At 38.1% G+C, this 21,554-nt stretch overlaps 1 protein-coding gene across 1 annotated transcript; it reads left to right on the top strand.

Moving 5' to 3' along the window:
• The first annotated feature begins 1,585 nt into the window (after positions 1-1,585).
• On the top strand, positions 1,586-11,758 carry LOC126830992 (beta-1,4-mannosyltransferase egh). Its single transcript, XM_056102652.1, has 2 exons — positions 1,586-2,617; positions 6,895-11,758. Exon 2 carries the CDS (start codon positions 6,917-6,919, stop codon positions 8,264-8,266), a length of 1,350 nt encoding a protein of 449 aa, XP_055958627.1. The 5' UTR covers positions 1,586-2,617; positions 6,895-6,916; the 3' UTR covers positions 8,267-11,758.
• Positions 11,759-21,554: the final 9,796 nt, after the last annotated feature.

Below are 21,554 nucleotides of genomic sequence, written 5' to 3'. Positions count from 1 at the left end.
TTACCAGAAAAAAAATTTTGTTGAAATTCATCAGTGTCAAGTTTTTAATTTGGCTGAGTATATTTTTCTGACCTCAAATATGGTATATATTATTTACACTCTAGTTTAAACATTCATTATGCAAGAGATAAATCTGTCTATTACAGGTCTTTCTTTAGGTCTGAAATGTTATATAAACTATTAATTAGACATTAATTAACCTATCCAGACAATAATCAACTCTAGATGGCATCGCTAGTCTGCGATCTTTGGTGGATTGTGAGCCGATTTACTGCATAAATTTCCTTCACGATTTAATGATTAAATGGATTGCTTAAATTTATTTTAGGAAATCTAATATAAGTATGGCTGAACCTAACTGCATTGCAATATTTGTTTGGGGTCACTCCACTTTTGATATTAACTTGCTCCCATTCCTAAAACTGATTTTGAGTAGCCTATAGGTGACAAACATGGCTTCTAAAAATAGATTTGATATAGTTAAGTAACTTACAATGTATACAATTCTCGCTAGACATTTCTGAACCAGTTCCTCACAAATGTGCGCGTTGTATCATTAGGTCTGCCATTGAGTCAACTGGCGTAGTTTCGATTCCCGGGTGTACGTGACAAGGAGTAGGGCCGCCTGTCCAACCTCGTGGGTTGTCTCCGGGTCCTCCGCCCCCCCCCCCCCCCACTGCTAAAGACCACTACGCGCAAGCAAATTATTGAAATAAAATTGAACCATATGTTAGTCCCGAAATTACCTGGTTTATGTCGAGTGGACGTTAAACCCCATTTTTCCCTCTCTCTCATCTTGGGGGGTCACTTCACAAGGGAAACCAGACCTTGGTTCGTCTTCAGTGCTTATCCTGGCCCTTGTAGACCCAATACACCATTGTCATGGAAATATGTCAATAGGTCAATCAATGTGAGGCAGCTAGCAATCGATCAGAAATACATATTTATCTGTAGTGTTTATGGCCGTAAAAGTCCTACTATTCTTCTCCGACTGGGATATTGAAGACGGGCATACGCCATACAGTGTGCTATGCAGTGTGCCGACAGTGGCGCTACCCTTATTTCGAATTCCAACTGTCAAGGGCTCTTAAACGTGCCCGCTAATGTGTTTACGGGACCTTGGATTTTCGTCCCATCTGAACGGCTAGACACTGTCTTTGTCAGGCTCCAGTCCTACACCCAATGACAAGAGGGAATCACACCGGACAATCCCGATGAAGTTCGGACAATCCCGATGAAGTTACTCGACCAATAACAAAGCAGAATCCGGATGAACATTGCGGGCGGCCACAACAATTAATGTAACCAGGAATTAATGATATGTTTCCACTTCCGGTAAGAATGGATATTTTTTTTTAAATGTTATATACATATACTGATCACACGAATAAGCATACTATTATGTGAAAGTTCCACGTGCTTTTTCGGTGTGGGTTCCCCTTGCCAGTGCTAGATGACGGAAGAAATGGTAAGGACATTGTTTAGTTGTTTGGATGGGGCGAAAAACCGAGGTCCCATGTACACACTGGCGTGCACGTAAATAAAACCTTGACAGAGGGAATTCGAAATAAGAGTAGGCTCCAGCGTCTCTGTCCGGGCTAATTTCCCTCACAGCACACTGTATGGCGGAGCCGCATAGGCCGTAGCGCCGCTGTCCGAGCAAAATTCCCTCATAGCACACTGTATGGCGTATGCCCGTCTTCGGTGTAATAAAGTAGGACGTTACACCCCATTCCATTTTATTTTAATATTTAGTAAAACCACCTTTAGAGTTATTGGACTTGATTACTCTCTCAAAGGCGGGTCCAGGAATTTTTGCACGAGGGGGCTTGCCAGGTTTCTGTTAAGGAAATTTGACAGTTGACAATGCATGATGTCATCATCGTCTCCAAATTACGTACGCATACATACACACCGAACTTTTTAAAGAGAGAAATCCGACATTCCGTTTGACGTCAATTTTTATTATGCATTAATAGGATCACATTGTGATTCAGTTTCATTGATGCTACGCATTAATTGTGATATCACATATGTCTATATCATTATCTCGTGCTTTGAATGCCAATCCCATCCCACCATCTGATGATAAAGGATAAAGCACACAACCGTTACAATTTTTTTTTATTTAGAGCAAGGGTGGGACCCCCCTATGCACACACCACCCCCTAGATCCGCCCTTACTTCTAAAGTCTATTGGAAATCATCCAGCCCCATGACAACAGGAACATTATTTCACATTTTTATTGTTGTTGATATTGATATTAGTATTTTTTAAGTTTGTACAACAGCCGGTGTCATACGTTCATGTTCATATACAGAAGTTAATAAGTTTATCGGCAGTATAGGCCTACACGTGGATTGTCTCGTTTTATTTGTCTTTCGGGTATTCGTAAAGATTAGTTTTGATGGCGAGCCTTTAGTTACATGTGATGAGTAATTCAAAACAATAATGGACCAAATATGACTGCGTAAAGTACGACACGAGTTTGATTCACTGTTTGAAAGGCCTCTAAACCGGCTTATATTACTTATTGGAAAACTAATTATGACCTGTCCTGTGAAGGCCATTTTTAGACTGTAACACGTGTGACTTGGAATACTGTTCGAGAAACTGGTAAGTTAAACTGAATTTCTCTAGTAAAAACGGTCCGATGCTTTCGAGGGGCCTCTTTATTTCATTGAAAATTTGAAGTGTTGTTATGGAAGTGTGGTCGAAATAAAATATTAAATTTATCACTTCGAACATGTCCTAGTCCTGTCTCACCAACACTTTGTAGGTGGCGTCACCACTTCCATATGAGTAACGGTCCTGCACGTTAAATAAAATAAAAGGCCTCACATCATCCACAGTCTTCGACATTGTAAACACGACTTCTTGGTCAATGTACATCAACAGCTAACAGAAAGAGAGGTTCCCAGGCAACAAAACATACGCCCACAGCAGCTAAATCGTCCGGGCGATGGACAAGAGTTGTCGTATATTTATTCTTTTGTAGGTAATTAGGGGGCATTTAATAGACAATTTGAGGGTTCACAAGGTTCTAAAAACTAAAATATGGGCTGTAACTCTGGAAGTAATCTACAGAAATTGTTGAAATTCGACAGGCTTTTTCGTTTGACTAATTCAAATAATACATCAATTTCATACAGATCGGATGATAACTTTTGTCGTTCGTACGTTCACAAGGTTCAACAAAGTAAAACAAGGCCCATAACTCTAGAAGTAATTGACCGAAATTGCTGACATTCAATAGGCTTCTTCATTTCACTAATTTAAATGATGTATATGAATTTCATACAGATTGGGTGATAACTTTGGTTGTTCAAGCGTTCACAAGATTGATTCAACAATGTGAAACAAGGGCCATAACTCTAGATGTAATTAACGGAAATTTGCTGAAACTCAATAGGCTTGTTCGTTTTACTAATTTAAACGATACCTATAAATGTCATACAGATCGGATAATAACTTTTGTCGTTAAAGCATTCACAAGGTACAACAAAGTGAAACAAGGGCCATAACTCACAGTGTAATTAACGGAAATTGCTGAAATTCAATAGGCATCCTCGTTGCACTAATTTAAATGATGCAATTTCAAACAGATCGGATGATAACTGTTGTCATTGGAGCGTTCACAAGATTCAACAAAGTGAAACAAGGGCCATAACTCTAGACGTAATTAATGGAAATTGCTGAAATTCAATAAGCTTTTTTGTTTTACTAATCTATGGTGCATATACATTTCATACAGATCGGATAATAACTTTTGTCGTTAGAGCATTCACAAGGAACAACAAAGTTAAACAAGGGCCATAACTCACGGCGTAATTAACGGAAGTTGCTGAAATTCAATAGGATACTTCGTTTCACTAATTTAAATGATGCATATCCATTTCAAACAGATCAAATGATAACTGTTGTCATTAGAGCGTTCACAAGATTCAACAAAGTGAAACAAGGGCCATAACTCTAGATGTAATTAACGGAATTTGCTGAAATTCAATAGGCTTCTTTGTTTACTAATTTAAATGATGCATATAAATTTCATACAGATCGGTTGATAACTTTTGTCGTTAGAGTGTTCACAAGGTGCAACAAGGTGAAACAAGGCCATAACTCCAGAAGAAATTAACGGAAATTATTGAAATTAAATAGGCTTCTTCATCTCACTAATGCAAACAACATATATCAATTTCAAAACAATCAGATGATAAATGTAGTCTGTAGAGTGTTCACAAGAAATTCTGGACAACGGACGACGGACAGACGGACGGACGGGGGCGACGGCAATATACGGCCACATTTCCATGTGGGCGTATAAAAACGGACCAGATCGTTCAAATGCAACCCCCCGTCTCATTTACAGCTAACAGCCTAGATCGTTCACATACAATCCCCGTCTAATTTACAGCTAACAGAAAAATGGCCGTTTGTCGAATATAATTTAATAAATGTTTGGTTCATATATTATACAGCTCCACATATTTTAGGGTGTTTACATACCTGACAAATTGTTTGTTATACGGGCGTCTTAGATGTTGACAATACTCACAGGGGTGAATCCGGGAATTATTGCAGGAGGGGGTTGGCCAGGTTCCTGAAACAATAAATCTTTGAAGAGGCGGGGGAGGGGGGGTCTGCCCGATCACTTTGAAGCATATCTGGTGTAACCAAGGGTCACTTGGACAAAACACAGAAACTGTTTAACGTTCAACTGTTAATGATTGGGCTAATGATCCCGACAAAGTTCATCGAGATTTTCCAGTGTGGTCCATCCTTGTCAGTGGCGTAGGACGGAGGGCTGGCCAGGGACAACGTACTGTCGTTCGGATAGGACGAAAAACCGAGGTCCCGTGTACACAATAGCGTGCACATAAAAGTGCCCGTCTTCCATAGCCCAGCCGGTGTAAAAAAAAAAGGTGGACGTTAAACCCCATTTCATTTCATTTTCGTACGATGCCCAAATATTCAGAACAAAACTAAAATAGAAAAAAAAATGTAAAATCCATCAAGATACTAAATGTGGGACAGTCGCGAAATGTCAATACTTGCGTCCAAACGTATAGCCCGGGGATAGATCTCGACCCACCCATCCGTGGCGTGCGAGAAAGAAAATACGTTTCAGTTCATGATTAACATTTCATTTATTATCCGATTCACGTTGTCGTTTAACCCATAAGGTCTGTCATTGAGGCAACTGGCGTGGTGTCGATTCCTCGGTTGTACGTGACAAGGAGTAGGATCGCCTGTCCATCCTCGTGGGTTTTCTCCGGGTCCCCCAGTTTCCTCTGATTGCTTAAGACCCCTACGAGCAGGCGAATTATTGAAATTAAATTAAACCATATGTTAGTTCCAAAATGACCTAGTTTGTGTAGAGTTGACGTTACCCCCCCCCCTCCTCTCTCTTTCTCTCTCTAAAATGTACGACACTAAAATATGCAGTGCAAAACTAAAATTGTGAAATTCATCATTTGAATAGCGTTAGAATATTTGATTGATTTTTTTTTTTGCACAGCAGTTATACTCATTTCTGTATAAACATTAATAAAATGACACCTGTTCATATAATATTGACATAAAATTGAATTACAGCTATTAAATTAGGTGCGAAATTGCCAGTTTACACTTTAATATTGATATACATTTTAGGGGGAGAGGCTAAGTAGAAATGAAATGAAATGTTAGGGGGTTTAACGTCCTTCTTTTGGACTCTATGTGGTCTAATGAAGACAGACATTATGTCAGACAATTTATGTTTGGTGACTTAGAAGTGGAAATTTATACTTCTCCAAATCTGGATGTGTCCTTTAAGCTAGACATGTCCTCTAATCTAGATATGTCCTCTAATCTAGACATGTCTTCAATATGTGTCCTGTAATATATCGTCTAATCTAGATATGTCCTCTAATCTAGATATGTCCTGTAATCTAGATATGTCCTCTAATCTAGATATGTCCTCTAATCTAGACATGTCTTCAATATGTGTCCTGTAATATATCGTCTAATCTAGATATGTCCTCTAATCTGGATATGTCCTCTAATCTGGATATGTCCTCTAATCTAGATATGTCCTCTAATCTGGATATGTCCTCTAATCTAGATATGTCCTCTAATCTAGATATGTCCTCTAATCTAGACATGTCTTCAATATGTGTCCTGTAATATATCGTCTAATCTAGATATGTCCTCTAATCTGGATATGTCCTCTAATCTGGATATGTCCTCTAATCTAGATATGTCCTCTAATCTGGATATGTCCTCTAATCTAGATATGTCCTCTAATCTGGATATGTCCTCTAATCTAGATATGTCCTACAATCTAGATATGTCCTCTAATCTGGATATGTCCTCTAATCTGGATATGTCCTCTAATCTAGATATGTCCTACAATCTAGATATGTCCTCTAATCTGGATATGTCCTACAATCTAGATATGTCCTCTAATCTGGATATGTCCTCTAATCTAGATATGTCCTACAATCTAGATATGTCCTCTAATCTGGATATGTCCTCTAATCTGGATATGTCCTCTAATCTAGATATGTCCTACAATCTAGATATGTCCTCTAATCTGGATATGTCCTCTAATCTGGATATGTCCTCTAATCTAGATATGTCCTACAATCTGGATATATCCACTCATCTAGATGTCTTCTAATCTGTGTCCTGTAATCTAGCTATGACCTGTAATCTAGCTATGTCCTGTAACCTGAAGATGTCCTTTAATCTAGATATGTCTTCCAATCTAGATATGTCTTGTAATCTATATGCGTCCATTAATCTAGATGTCCTCTAATCTAGATATGTGCTCTCATCAACGGTTACTTAATACACATTCTTTGTTAGCTTTATTGCTTAATTTATTAATGTCTTCTTTTTTTATCTTTCAGATTCCGTGACGCGGCCAACACTATGCATAGGTATATTAAACACTGTTCGATTATCGGCCTTTGGTTTTTTGTACTCGCTTTTTGTTTAAAGTTTATCCATATAAATGAAATCGAGGATGGGCGACTTTATTTGATCTGCAGCATTCTGCAGTTTCTGATTTTGTTTCCGACAGTTTTAAATGTGACAGGTCTGTTCGGATTGCTCTTCGTCAACTGTTACCCAGATAAACCGGTACTGAAAAGGTCCTCAAAATACTTACCTTTTGAAACCTTCATGTGCTTCCGTGTTGTAACTCGTGGACTCTATCCGCAACTCGTTAAAACAAGTCTGCAGCGGAATATAGACATATGTATAAAATTAGGACTGTCGAATTATGTATTTGAAGTAGTCACCGATGAATTCATTGGAATAAAAGAAAGTCTAAACGTGCGGGAAGTAGTTGTACCGGAGAATTATCAAACCAAACATGGATCTCGATATAAAGCACGTGCTTTACAATATTGTTTAGAAGAAGGAGTAAATATATTGAGTGATAATGATTGGATAATACATTTAGATGAAGAAACATTAATGACGGAACGCAGTTTAATTGGTGTCATTAATTTTATAAATGACGGTCAATATGAATTTGGTCAAGGTGTCATTACCTACGCTAACGAGGAAATTGTTTGTTGGATAACGACATTGGCCGATTCTGTACGAGTTGGTATTGATTATGGACTGATACGATTTACTTTAGGACAATTACACCGTCCAATTTTCAATTGGAAGGGGTCATTCATTGTCGCCAATGCCGGGGCAGAAAAAAGCGTCTCTTTTGATTTTGGACTTGAAGGCAGCATTACCGAAGATTGTTATTTCGGAATGAAAGCCTGGGAAATGGGATACAGATTTAACTTTATCGAAGGCGAGATGTGGGAGAAGAGTACTTTTTCAGTCATGGATTATATACGACAGCGAAGGCGGTGGTTTCTGGGAATCTCAAAGGTGTTTTTAAGTAATAATATAAAACTACCCTACAGGACAGGGTTATTTTTTCTTTTAATAAGTCAGTTATCAGTGCCCTTTCTCACAGCGAGTGCCTTAACTGGTATACCGAAGAACTCACAATTGCGCATCGTATTTGTTGTTCAAACCGCAATCTTCATGTTCATTTACATAGTTGGTGTGATGAAATCCTTTCAACATCACCGATGTAGATGGTGGCTACCTCTCTTCGCCTTTTTCATAGCGTTCCCAATGAGCGTAGTGTTATCGGTGCTTGAAACTTCGGGTACATATTGGGCTATTACCAGATGGTCTCAAGTCGGCTTTCATATAGTCAACAAAAATATCTCACCGGTAAACAATCGTGAAATTAGAATTACATAATTTGATTAAAATACAGATCTTATTTCGTTTCGTTTTTATGGTTCATAATTTCGTTTTACTTTTCTTTACTACACTAGGATCTGGAAGAGTTGTTGTCATTGACGTGTTCTGAATGATGTGAGCTATTAGCCAATGAAACTGTCTGTTACGGCGAGCTTTAGGCGTGTTTTGCACGGAACTGTGGGTAATCCACTAGTAACATCAATGCTGATTGGTTAATCAAATGTCTGACGTCATAGGTCAATATCCGCTCGTATGACCTCTGACGCGACCTATCGCTACAACCGGTCAGATCTTCATGTAGTAAACGAAACGAAATGTAGATCTGTATTTGAATCAGATTGAGTGCCGACTGAAGTCTAGGGACTCGAGACTAATTTCGGGGGGGGGGGGCAGGACAAAACGCACGAGGATATCACGTACAAGCTGGGAAATGGAGAAACCACGCCACTTGACTCAATGGCATGCTTTATGATCCAACGCGCGCTCGTTAACCATTCGGTCACCAACAAACCCCCAAACCCCGCCACCCCAAGCCTCGGATGAGACGAAGTACCGAGGTCCCGTGTACACATCGGCGGGCACGTAAAAGATACTTTGACCGTTGGATTTCGATATAAGAGTAGACCGTATTGCCGCTGTGCTGGCAAAATTTCATGCCCGTATTCATTCGCCCCGTTGGAGCCGAACAGTAGGGCGTTAAACTCCCATTTTAATTTATTTATTTATATAATTATTTAGGTAGTTAGATGTGCTTTTTTATTATTATAGTTTCTACTTTTTATATCATATTATGTTAGTTAATGTTCCATAAACATCTAGTGATGTTAATCTATGATCCATAAACATAATATATGTTTCATAAACATATGTATTCCATAAATCTTTAGTTATAACATTAATCTATGTTCCATAAACCTCTAGTTATATTATATTACATTCATATAAGTCCCATAAACATCTAATTATATTGTATTACATAAATATAAGTTCCATAAACCTCTAGTTATATTATATTACGTTAATCTATGTTCCATAAACATCTAGTTATATTATATTACATTAATCTATGTTCCATAAACATCTAGTTATATTATATTACATTAATCTATGTTCCATAAACATCTAGTTATATTATATTACATTAATCTATGTTCCATAAACCTCTAGTTATATTGTATCCGTGTTCCATAAACATCTAGTTAGATAGGGTTTAATGGTCGAGAGCGAGACATTAAGTAATATATTGATATTGCATGCGGCGTTAGACGAGTGTTGTTTCAATATATTACGCAATGACTTTAGCTCGAGTCCATTAAACAACTTAAAATACAGACACTATCCCGCACGTGCTTTTCAATGCAATGCGCCACACGAGTCCAATATTTTATCTAGTATAGATGATGTACGATTGGCAAGTTGCCCGTACATTATTGGAAATAATGGTACGCCAACACCAAAGGATGACGTCACATCTGTATTTTAAATAATATTAAAGAGCTAAATCTGCCTACTGCATGTATTTTACTGACCTCAAATATTGTATATATTATTTACACTCTAGTGTAATTAAATTATTTATTATTGTAGCAATGGTAGTACTACTTCCGGCTAAATGATAGCACTACTTCCGGCTAAATTATAGCACTACTTCCGGCCATATTGTAGCACTACTTCCGGCTAAATCGTAGCACTACTTCAGGCTAAATTGTAGCACTACTTCAGGCTAAATGGTAGTATTACTTCAGGCTAATTGGTAGTATTACTTCAGGCTAAATGGTAGTATTACTTCAGGCTAATTGGTAGTATTACTTCAGGCTAAATGGTAGCACTACTTCAGGCTAATTGGTAGAACTACTTCAGGCTAATTGTAGCATTACTTGAGGCTAAATTGTAGCATTACTTCAGGCTAAATTGTAGCACTACTTCAGGCTAATTCTTATCAACACTTCAAATATTCATAACTTACCTCACAACAAAGTAAATGTCACTATAACTATTATAGCGAAAACTGTCAGCTCTTTTTCTAAATCCTACATAATGCATCTTTAATCTGTGTTTCATGAGAATCTATTTATATTTAATTATTTTTATACGCCTACCTTTTAATGTGGACGTATTATGTTGTCACCCCTGTCCGTCCGTCCACGATTTGTTTGTGGACACTCTACAGGTCACAATTTTTATCCGATTTTGATGAAACTTGAAATATAGGTCTATCTTCTAAAGATATCGGTTCCTTTCGATATTGGCATGTATCGGACCTTAACTTCATGGATTATGGCCCCTGATTGTACGAAAAATCACTTTTTTTTAGCTTTTGGCCATTGGCATCTGATATGGATGCATGTTTATAACCCACAGAGCTTGGTTCCTGTCGATATTCGCGCATATCGGATCGTAACTTCCTGAATTATGGTCCTCGATTGTACGAAAAATCGCATTTTTAGCTTGTGGTCCCTCTAAAGGGCACACTTATTATCTTATTTAAAAAAAAGGTTTGAATATATCACCGTAATGTCGATTGATTTTGATTTTCGTGAAAATCGGACCAAAACTGACGGACAAAATGGCTGCCCAACGTACGCATATAGTGCAAAATATATGGTATATCAAGATTGTGGGTCCACTATAGATGTCACAATTTTCATCCGATTTTGATGAAAGTTGAAATACATGTTTATAACCCTAAGATCTTGGTTCCTTTTGATATTCGTGCATACCGGATCGTAACGTCTTGAATTATTGCACTTGATTGTACGCAAAATGTGGACCTTATAGAGGTCATAATTTTTATCCAATTTATAAAAACGTTTGAATATATCACCATCACACCCTAATGATGGTTGAGTTCGAATTTCGTGAAAAAGGGTTGTGGATCCTTTAGAGGCCACAATATTGATGAAACTTGAAATGCATGTTTATAACCCAAAGATCTTGGTTCCTGTCGAAATTCGCGCATATCAGACTTTAACTTCCCGAATTATGGCCCCTGATTGTACGAAAAATCATGTTTTTTTGCTTGTGGATTCTGTAGAGGTCACAATTTTTAATTGATTGTAAAAGTGTTTAAATATATCACCATTCCACCATAATGAAGGTTCAATTTGAATTTAGGGAAAATCGAAACTAAACTGCCTGACAAAATGGCTGCTCTTTCTACGCGAATTGTGTAAAAGCATGTAATACGAAGGTTGTGGACCCTCTAGAGGTCACAATTTTTACCCGATTTTGATGAAACGTAAAATATTTCAGACCATACCTTTCTGGATTATGGACCCTGATTATAAGAAAAAACGCCTTTGTTTTTAGCTTGTTCTCTATCCATCTATTGCAAAATATGGGCGTATCTTGCCTGGAAATGGCTGGGGTTTTTCATGTTTCTGCCAATTTATTTCACTGGTACTTTCACATATTTGTGTATTCTGTATGTTGCTTAATCACGTGTGTTATAAATTACAACCCAATTCTCTGTTCATTTATTTAAACAAATTCACGTTACAGTGTTGGTATTATCTTGTCGTTTCCGGCGTTATACTCGTAAAATCGGGTGAAGAATCGGAAATTGGATTTCAACTCAAACGGATTTTAAATGAATCCAGATGAGGATTCGGGCTTTTCAAACAGATCTTATAAAACACGCCTTAACATCAGCCCTAGCAAACACACCCTAACATTATCTATCAAACAGACCGTAATATCACCCTATCAAACATACTCCAATATCCCCCTATCAAACAGACCCTACCATCACCCCTATCAAACACACCTTAACATCAGCCCTATCAAACACGTCCTACCATCAGTCCTATCAAACACCCTACCATCAACCCTATTAAACACACCCTAACATCAGCCCTATCAAACACAAGCTAACATCAGCCCTCTCAAACACGTCCTACCATCAGTCCTATCAAACACCCTACCATCAACCCTATTAAACACACCCTAACATCACCCCTATAAAACACACCTAACATCAGCCCTATCAAACACACCCTAACATCACCCAATCACACACCTAACATCACCCCTATCAAACACAACCTACCATCACCCCTATCAAACACACCTTAACATCACCCCTATAAAACACACACTAACATCACCCCTATCAAACACACCCTAACATCAGTCCTATCAAACACGCCCTACTATCACCCCTATCAAACACACCTAAACATCACCCCTATAAAACACACCCTAACATCACCCCTATAAAACACACCCTACCATCAGCCCTATCAAACACACCCTAACATCAGCCCTATCAAACACAAGCTAACATCAGCCCTATCAAACACGTCCTACCATCAGTCCTATCAAACACCCTACCATCAACCCTATTAAACACACCCTAACATCACCCCTATAAAACACGCCTAACATCAGCCCTATCAAACACACCCTAACATCACCCAATCACACACCTAACATCAGCCCTATCAAACACAACCTACCATCACCCCTATCAAACACACCTAAACATCACCCCTATAAAACACACCCTAACATCACACCTATAAAACACACCCTAACATCACCCCTATCAAACACACCTTAACATCAGCCCTATCAAACACACCTTAACATCAGTCCTATCAAACACGCCCTAACATCAACCCTATTAAACACACCTTAACATCAGCCCTATCAAACACACCTTAACATCAGTCCTATCAAACATCAGTCCTATCAAACACGCCCTACCATCAACCCTATTAAACACACCTTAACATCAGCCCTATCAAACACATCTTAACATCAGCCCTATCAAACACACCTTAACATCAGTCCTATCAAACACGCCCTACCATCAACCCTATTAAACACACCTTAACATCAGCCCTATCAAACATACCTTAACATCAGTCCTATCAAACACACCCTACCATCACCCCTATCAAACACACCTAAACATCAGCCCTATCAAACACACCCTAACATCAGCCCTATCAAACACGCCTTAAGATCAGCCCTATCAAACACGCCTTAACATCAGCCTTATCAAACACACCTTAACATCAGCCCTATCAAACACACCCTAACATCAGTCCTATCAAACACGCCCTACCATCAACCCTATTAAACACACCCTAACATGACCCAATCACACACCTCACACCAGCCCTATCAAACACAACCTACCATCACCCCTATTAAACACACCTTAACATCAGCCCTATCAAACACACCTTAACATCAGCCCTATCAAACACGCCTTAACATCAGTCCTATCAAACACGCCCTACCATCAACCCTATTAAACACACCCTAACATCACCCAATCACACACCTCACATCAGCCCTATCAAACACAACCTACCATCACCCCTATCAAACACACCTTAACATCACCCCTATTAAACACGCCCTAACATCACCCCTATCAAACACACCTTAACATCACCCCTATAAAACACACCCTAACATCACCCCTATAAAACACACCCTAACATCACCCCTATAAAACACACCCTAACATCACCCCTATCAAACACACCTTAACATCACCCCTATAAAACACACCTTAACATCACCCCTATAAAACACACCCTAACATCACTCCTGTCAAACACACCCTAACATCACCCCTATCAAACACAAGCTAACATCAGTCCTATCAAACACGACCTACCATCAACCCTATCAAACACACCTTAACATCACCCCTATAAAACACACCCTACCATCAACCTATCAACCTATCAAACAAACCCTAACATCACCCTATCAAACACACCCTAACACCAGCCCTATCAAACACCCTAACATCACTTTCCTTACTTCATGTATATATTAAAATCCTGATACGCGGCCTCAAATCATGAATATCCACCAAAACAGGTGATATAAACTTTTTATTCAAACTAAGTATACAGCAGCAAAGTTAGCGGTGATAATTTATATAATTTGATTTTATATTCACTCTGTTATTGGATGCTCTGGTGCGTCGCACCTCTGTCCACCCCCCCCCCTCTGTCCCCACCCCTCTGCCCCCTTCCCTCTGCACGTCACTGACAAAGATTTGTCAAACGGAAGTGGGAAAAGTAAGAATTGCTGTAAATAGACGACCTACATTTAATCATTTATGAAATCAAGGTAGGCCTACCGATTGAATAATTACCAGCCACAGAACTGAAAATAAATAATAAAAATGGTAGCTATGGTAGCAGGTGTTATCATTATAATATTTACAAATGAATCGATTTTATAATATTCTGCGTGGCTATTTTTACGACGAGGCGTAAGAATTATTGATGGACTATTCTTACGACATGGTGGAAGTTCCGGCAGCGCATGCGCAAATTACACAATGTTTTGCAGTTTGCAAGTGGGAATGTCGTAAGAATAGGCAATGCTTTATTTTTACGACGAGATCGTCGTAAAAATAGCCTGTCTCCTATTATTATTGTTGATTTTTACAAGTTTTTTATAGAGCGTACCCGATACATGACCTATATACAGGCCGCCGCAATGTTGGTGGACAACAACACGCCGCCTCTTCGTAATCATGGTAATAGATTTTAGTACCATCCAACATTGATTGTTTTTCAGAGTAAATAAATATAAATACGCCAGAAAATAATTTACATATTTGAAAAGAGCAATAAACGTGCTTTTCAGTGATACGTAATATAATATCTGGAATTTTGTATTAAGACCCGTATTTTTAATTTAAATACCCCTATTCCCGTCAAATAATACGAGTTTCGTGCCACACTTGACCTTCATCGCTTTTCAAGGCATGTAAATATGACCGTCCTGGAAAATTATTTACATATTTGAAAGGGGCAATAAACGTGCTTTTCAGTGATAGGTAACATAATATATTATGTAATTTCGTATTCGATCTATATCAAATCGAGCAATGTAACAGTGCTTCACGTTTGAGGCGAGCGATCGCTTTCGCTCAAATGTCATTTTAGACGGGTTTTTCATCGCTCTTCCGTAGATAAAATCGCTCTCGTCATTTCTTACAAATTTGCCCCCCCCCCCCCAAAAAAAAAAACCAACAAAAAAACAAACCGAACTCCCAGACTGCAAATAAAGCCCAAGTAAACGAATCCTCGAATATCTTCCAATGAAAATTTTATTTGTGGCACCAAAAATAAGTAGCCTATCGCTGAATTCGATACTCGGTTCAGGAATCACGATGGGCCTAAAGTAAAAATGTGCTTGAAATATTTTTGTTGACGTGAAATTATTCTATTAGTTACTTATTGTTTTTGTATAAGCCTAATGGCAAATTATATAGCAACTAGCCTACACACAATATAGACCTACGGTACAACATATTGGTCATTGAGGTTTTCGATCTAAAATTAATTCCAGCCAATAATACTATAAAGTATGCAATATGCAAATAAGATTGTTGGCCTCCGTGCTGTTAGCTAATTTTCCCGCGTTTAGACGGCTCTAACCAATGATAAAATAGTTGGCGACGTATCGGACAGCTTGCATTTTTATGATATTTTCTCTTGATGAAAGATGAATAACAGAAATAATAAAATGATGATTATATCGAATCAGTGAATAATTATGAAACCTTAAATTAAAATTTACAAAAAACAGAAAGAAAATATATCCAGTAATTCAGAAAAGTTTTTCAAACGTTCGATTCATCAGCCTACGTACGGTATCGAGCTTCTCACACGATTTTCTATAATAAGTATGTGTGTGTTTAATTAATGGGTTTGTTAAAAAAGATAAATAAATAAAAATAAAAACTGAATTTACGAAGTCTCGAAATGTCGCGTCAGCAACTAACCTATATAACTTATAATTTTTCACGTCAGACATTATCCATGTACAAGTACACAAACACGATGCAGCTAGTTCGCCTATATAAATAAATATAATGGTAATTTTTTTTTTAAATACTTAACGCCGTAGAAACAGAATTTTATATTATTTCATATAAACAAACACCGTTCTGTCGCTATAAACGTTTTATCTGCCACGATCGAATTCGGATTTTAAATAAACAAATTATTTTATACCGGGTATAGCCTATAAACAAACATGGTTTTGTCGCTATAAACGCGTTATGTCACGGTCGAATTCGGATTTTAATAGAAATTAAATGAAAACTTTAAAATACATAGACAAAATCTTTATTCAACATAAAAATCACATATGACAAAAGCGCAACAATCATAATTCCAACTGCAATCACATAGTAACTATCGGACCACGTGTGTCTGGTTGTCCACCAAGATGGCGGCGGCCAATGTGTGTGACGTCATGTGAATTAACTCTATTAACTTTGAATCTAATCCACTCATTGTAAATCATTGTTCTGATTCTTACTAATCTTAGATTTGAAAAGTAATTTCCATAAACCTTAAAATGGGCCACTTTCAAATGTCAAAGTCTGAAAGTGCCAGTACGCCCCTTTCTTTGATAAGGCCCATTTTACTCTATTAAAATGATTTATTTTTTTCCCAAAGCAAAATACTTTTATCTTCTGGAGCTTCTCGCTGTGTGCTTATATTCTCTTATTTATAGTCTATGTAGCTTTCTTTAAAATATAAAATAATAATTTAAGATATTAAAACTGAATTTCATATAGGCCTATATATATTATAATTACGGTACCGAGATGACCCCTTCTGGTTTCAGGCTAAGCATAATGTAGTCGTAAAAATAGCCTGTCCCCTATTCCTACGACGATCTGTCGTAAAGAAAAAATATCCCCTCTTGGAAAGTCTAAAATTTTGTAACATGCGCATGCGCTACCGGAACTTCCACTATGTCGTAAGAATAGTCCATCAATAATTCTTTTTACACCTCGTCATAAGAATAGCCACGGCGTAAAATTGTATTACAAGCTGGTGTCAAGATCATGAAAAATTAGTCGCTACATAAATTTGATGTATGATACGGAATGATACGGGCCTTTAATGTATCGTCAGTCATTTTGGGACTAACACAGCGGCGTGACGACCCATGGGGGCGGAATGAGATCCAGTGGGAACACAAAAACCCAATATTTGTACCGGTGGGTGTGGTTTAGGGCGGGCTAACCCATGGCCGCGTGGAACAAGTTGGAGTCGATTTGTAGCATGTTTTCAGGGTAGGCCTATGTTTGATAGGCTTACTGATTGAGCATTATTATTAGGCCAAGCTAATAACGACCTCACTCATATTAAGATATTGTTCGAATAAACCAAATTTTACATTTTACAATCACAGAATCCCAGTGTTCCGTATTTGATCAAGGTGTCAGGTATCTCCTAGCAACGACCAAACATGGCTACCTTCTCTTCAAAGTCGGTACTCGATTACACTCGGCAAACCTCTAAAGATTCCGGCAGCAGATGTAGGGTACTGGAATCTGCTGAGGTTTGCCGAGTGCACTCGATTATTACCTCTCGATTTTACTACTTTTAGATCATAATTGGGTCAAGTACATGTTTTTCATTTAGTCAACTTAGTCAAGACATTCACCTAATGAACATCAACATCAAGTTTAAACATTCTACCTTAATTATAGCAGAGTGGTTATGTTCCAAAGTCTTGACCAATCAAGCAGAAAATACTCATCATCAAACTTAGTCAAAGTAATGATATAATGAATCTATACTCTCACTTAATTAAAACCAAAGTTATTGGCCCCAAAGTATAAACCAATCAGATTGCTTATCTCTGCTTACCCTAAGCAAAAAATGCTCATCTTCGAACTCCAGCAAGGCATTCGTCTAATGAACACTTACACCAAGTTTGAACGTTCTAGCTCAATTAGCAGGAGAGTTATTGTGTTCCAAAATCTTGGCCAATCAAATTGCTTATAGCTCTGAGCATTGACCTAATAAACACCAACACCAAGTTTGAATATTCTAGCTCAATTAGAAAGAGAGTTATTGTGTCCCAAAAAGTGCGACGGACAGACAGACGGATGGACAGACAGACACACAGACAGACGGACGATTGGACGAACCCATTTTAATAGTCCCCTGCTTTCTTCGAAAGGTAGGGGACAATAATTCAAAATTCAAAATGACAATTAGAAAATTCGATTCTTCCAGTGAACGCCATAGCTTGGTGATAAGCTACTTTACGTCCATTGAGCAAGACAACACGGTTTGGGTGGGGATGATGACAATACATTTCAAGTTGAGGATGTCCATACCCTCTGTCCGTGATCTAAGTATGTCCATTCTAAATTAAGAATAATAATCGGTGGTCTTGTGCCACATTGTGTTGTTAGAGTTATCTGCAGTTGTTTTTGGATTACCTCAAAAAATTGTTGAATAATAAAGTCAAGATTGCTTGAAAGAGAGCCGTGTCAAAATGAACCATCGCATCCAAAGTCCAATACCCTACATGGTCACGACGAGACGGATATCCAAGTAAGACGATACAGTCCAAGAAAACTGATTAATTTGTGTCATATATACTTCAAAAAGTAATTGAAAATTCGGCGCGAAAAAAAATGGCGACAGGCATGCAATCTCCACCGCCACGGAGCCCGTTGGCAACTGGCCAAAATTTAACTTCAAGGCAAAGACACTATCCATCCATGGAATTAAGTAGATTAAAAAGGATTCGCGGAAGTCATAGAGCAATGTCCAAACGACTAAATTCTGCAGTAGAAGAATTACTTGAATCGGGTTTACGAGGTCAAGAATTGGTGGAAAGGTCCGAACAACTAAAATTTGCAATTGAAGAGAAAATACGTAAGTTAGAAGATTTTGATGACCAAATCATTTCCAAAATCGAGGAAGAACTTATTCCAGAAGAAGTAGAGGCCTAGGACAACTACAGGGAACTATTACAATTAGCTTTGATTCGAATACAGTCAAACCTCTCAAATAAGGCCATGTCAACAATACCGTCAAACCTGGCTAATGCGTCCAGTCAAGAAAATGATGCCATAAAGTCAGGAAATCAAGATTTAAGGCCGAACATGTCCACAACCACACCCCAACAGCAGCAAGCTGCTACCGCTGATGCAAGGGTAGTCCATCTTAATCTTCCAAAATTGGACCTTGTCAAATTCAGTGGAGATTTAAGTCAATGGAACTCCTTTTGGGATGCATTTGACGCATCAATTAACTCAAATGGAGATTTGGCAGCCGTAGAGAAATTTAATTACCTCAATTCATTATTAGAAGGCACGGCTAGGGAGAGCATAAGAGGGTTATCACTAACGTCTGCAAACTACCAGGAAGCTGTAAGCATTTTAAAGAAGAGGTTTGGAAATAAACAGATGATTATAAATCGGCATATGGAGATTCTGCTGAATTTTGAGGCTATCAGCTCTGGTTATAATTTGAAGGGAATTCGTCAACTGTATGATAGTGTAGAAGCTCAAGTTCGAAGTTTAAAATCTTTAGGTGTTCCATCCAGCTCCTACGGCGATCTCCTTGCAAGTGTATTGATGAATAAAATTCCGTCCGAGTTGAGATTAATAGTCAGCAGAGAGATGGGTGACAGTAATTGGGAACTAGATCGACTACTACAATTTATTTGTACAGAATTGGAGGCGAGAGAGAGGGCTTTAGACTTAAGTAGACAGTCCAACCACATATCCACCACAACTTCACAACCTGTATCAGCTTCAGCAAGATTTAGAAACCAAACTACTGCTTCAGCCTTATTGACAACTGATAGTAATAGATTATCGTGTACTTATTGTCACCAACCACATCCATCCAATAAGTGTACCAATGTTACAAGTATTGAAGCAAGACGCAGTATACTAAGGAGGGATAAACGTTGTTATGGATTGCGACCCAAATAAAAGATGTCCACGTTGTCAAAAGCATCATCATATTAGTATTTGTGAAGCCAGAGGTCCAAATGTGCCAATCAACAATAAGCATTCTCTGCACCAAAGATATTCCCAACCCTTGCCATCATATTATCAGCAATCAAGATTTCCAGCCTTTGGCAGTCAAGTTAGATGTCCAGTTTCTCAACAAACACTATCTCACAGATTCCAGAATAATCAGCCAGCTCAACCATCACAAAGATTCCAGTTAAACAGAAATACTGAAGGTTCAACATGGTTTCAGGGAAATCAAGGAAATTTTCATGCTCAGGTGGAAACAACACAGAGTTCATTGTCGATGTTTGTTAATTCGTCAACAGCAATATTGTTACCCACAGCAAGAGCTGTTGTATTTAATCCCACAATTTACAGTGCCAGATTAGAAGTTAGGATGATATTTGACAGTGGTAGTCAACGCATTTATATATATCCAGAGCCATTCAAGATTATCTGTGCTTGCCAGTTGTTGAACAGAGAACCTTTATGATCAAGACATTTGGATCAGCATTTAAGACTCCCCAGACTTTAGATGTTGTAAGCCTACACATTAAAACCAACAACGGAGATATCCGGATATTAGCAATAGTTGTTCCATTCATATGCGACAAATTATGTAACCAGTCTTTAGACGGAGCTCAAAATGATTCCCTCATTTGAGAAATTTAAATTTTGCAGACTATAACGGAGATCAAAATGATCTGATATGTTAATTGGTTCAGATGAATATTGGAATTTTGTAACCGGAGAAGTCGTACGGGGGGAGAGAGGCCCTACCGGTTTGAACACAATATTGGGATGGGTTTTATTTGGTCCGATGAGTCATACAACCAGAGATGAAAGCAGCTATTATCCAGAGATGATATCAACAAATTTTATTTCTTCGTCAGAAGCTGATCAGTCATTACAGGAAGATCTTGAGAAATTTTGGAACCTGGAATCGCTTGGTATAGAATCAAGATCTTTATTCGAACAGCACATCGACAAAATTAAGTTCAAGAACAACAGATATGAAGTGGAGCTTCCGTGGAAATCAGTTCATCCACGTCTACCTGATAATTTTGAATTGAGCCTGGGAAGATTGAAAAATTTATTGAGAAAATTGAAAAGAGAAAATTTACTTCAAGAGTATAATCAAGTCATGGTGGATCAGATTAATCAAGGGATAGTAGAGAAGGTAGAAGATCCAAGCCAAGGTCAACCAGGAAAGATTTATTTCGTGCCACATCACCCAGTAATTCGAAGAGATAAAACAACTACCAAATTACGTATTGTCTACGACGCTTCTTCTAAGCAGCAACCAGATTTGCCATCACTCAATGATTGTTTACTTGCTGGGCCACCACTTACAGAGAATATACTAGACATCCTGTTGAGATTTAGAGTTCATCGTATAGCCCTTGCAGGGGACATAGAAAAGGCCTTTTTAATGGTATCAGTAGCACCAAAGGATAGAGATGTCCTGCGTTTTCTTTGGTTTGATAATCCTGAAGATGAGAATCCAAATTTTAC

This window comes from Patella vulgata, chromosome 8 (assembly GCF_932274485.2).
Source record: "Patella vulgata chromosome 8, xgPatVulg1.2, whole genome shotgun sequence".
NCBI lineage: Eukaryota > Metazoa > Mollusca > Gastropoda > Patellidae > Patella > Patella vulgata.
Note: the sequence above shows the minus strand (reverse complement) of the source record. Positions and strands in the feature narration are given on the sequence as shown.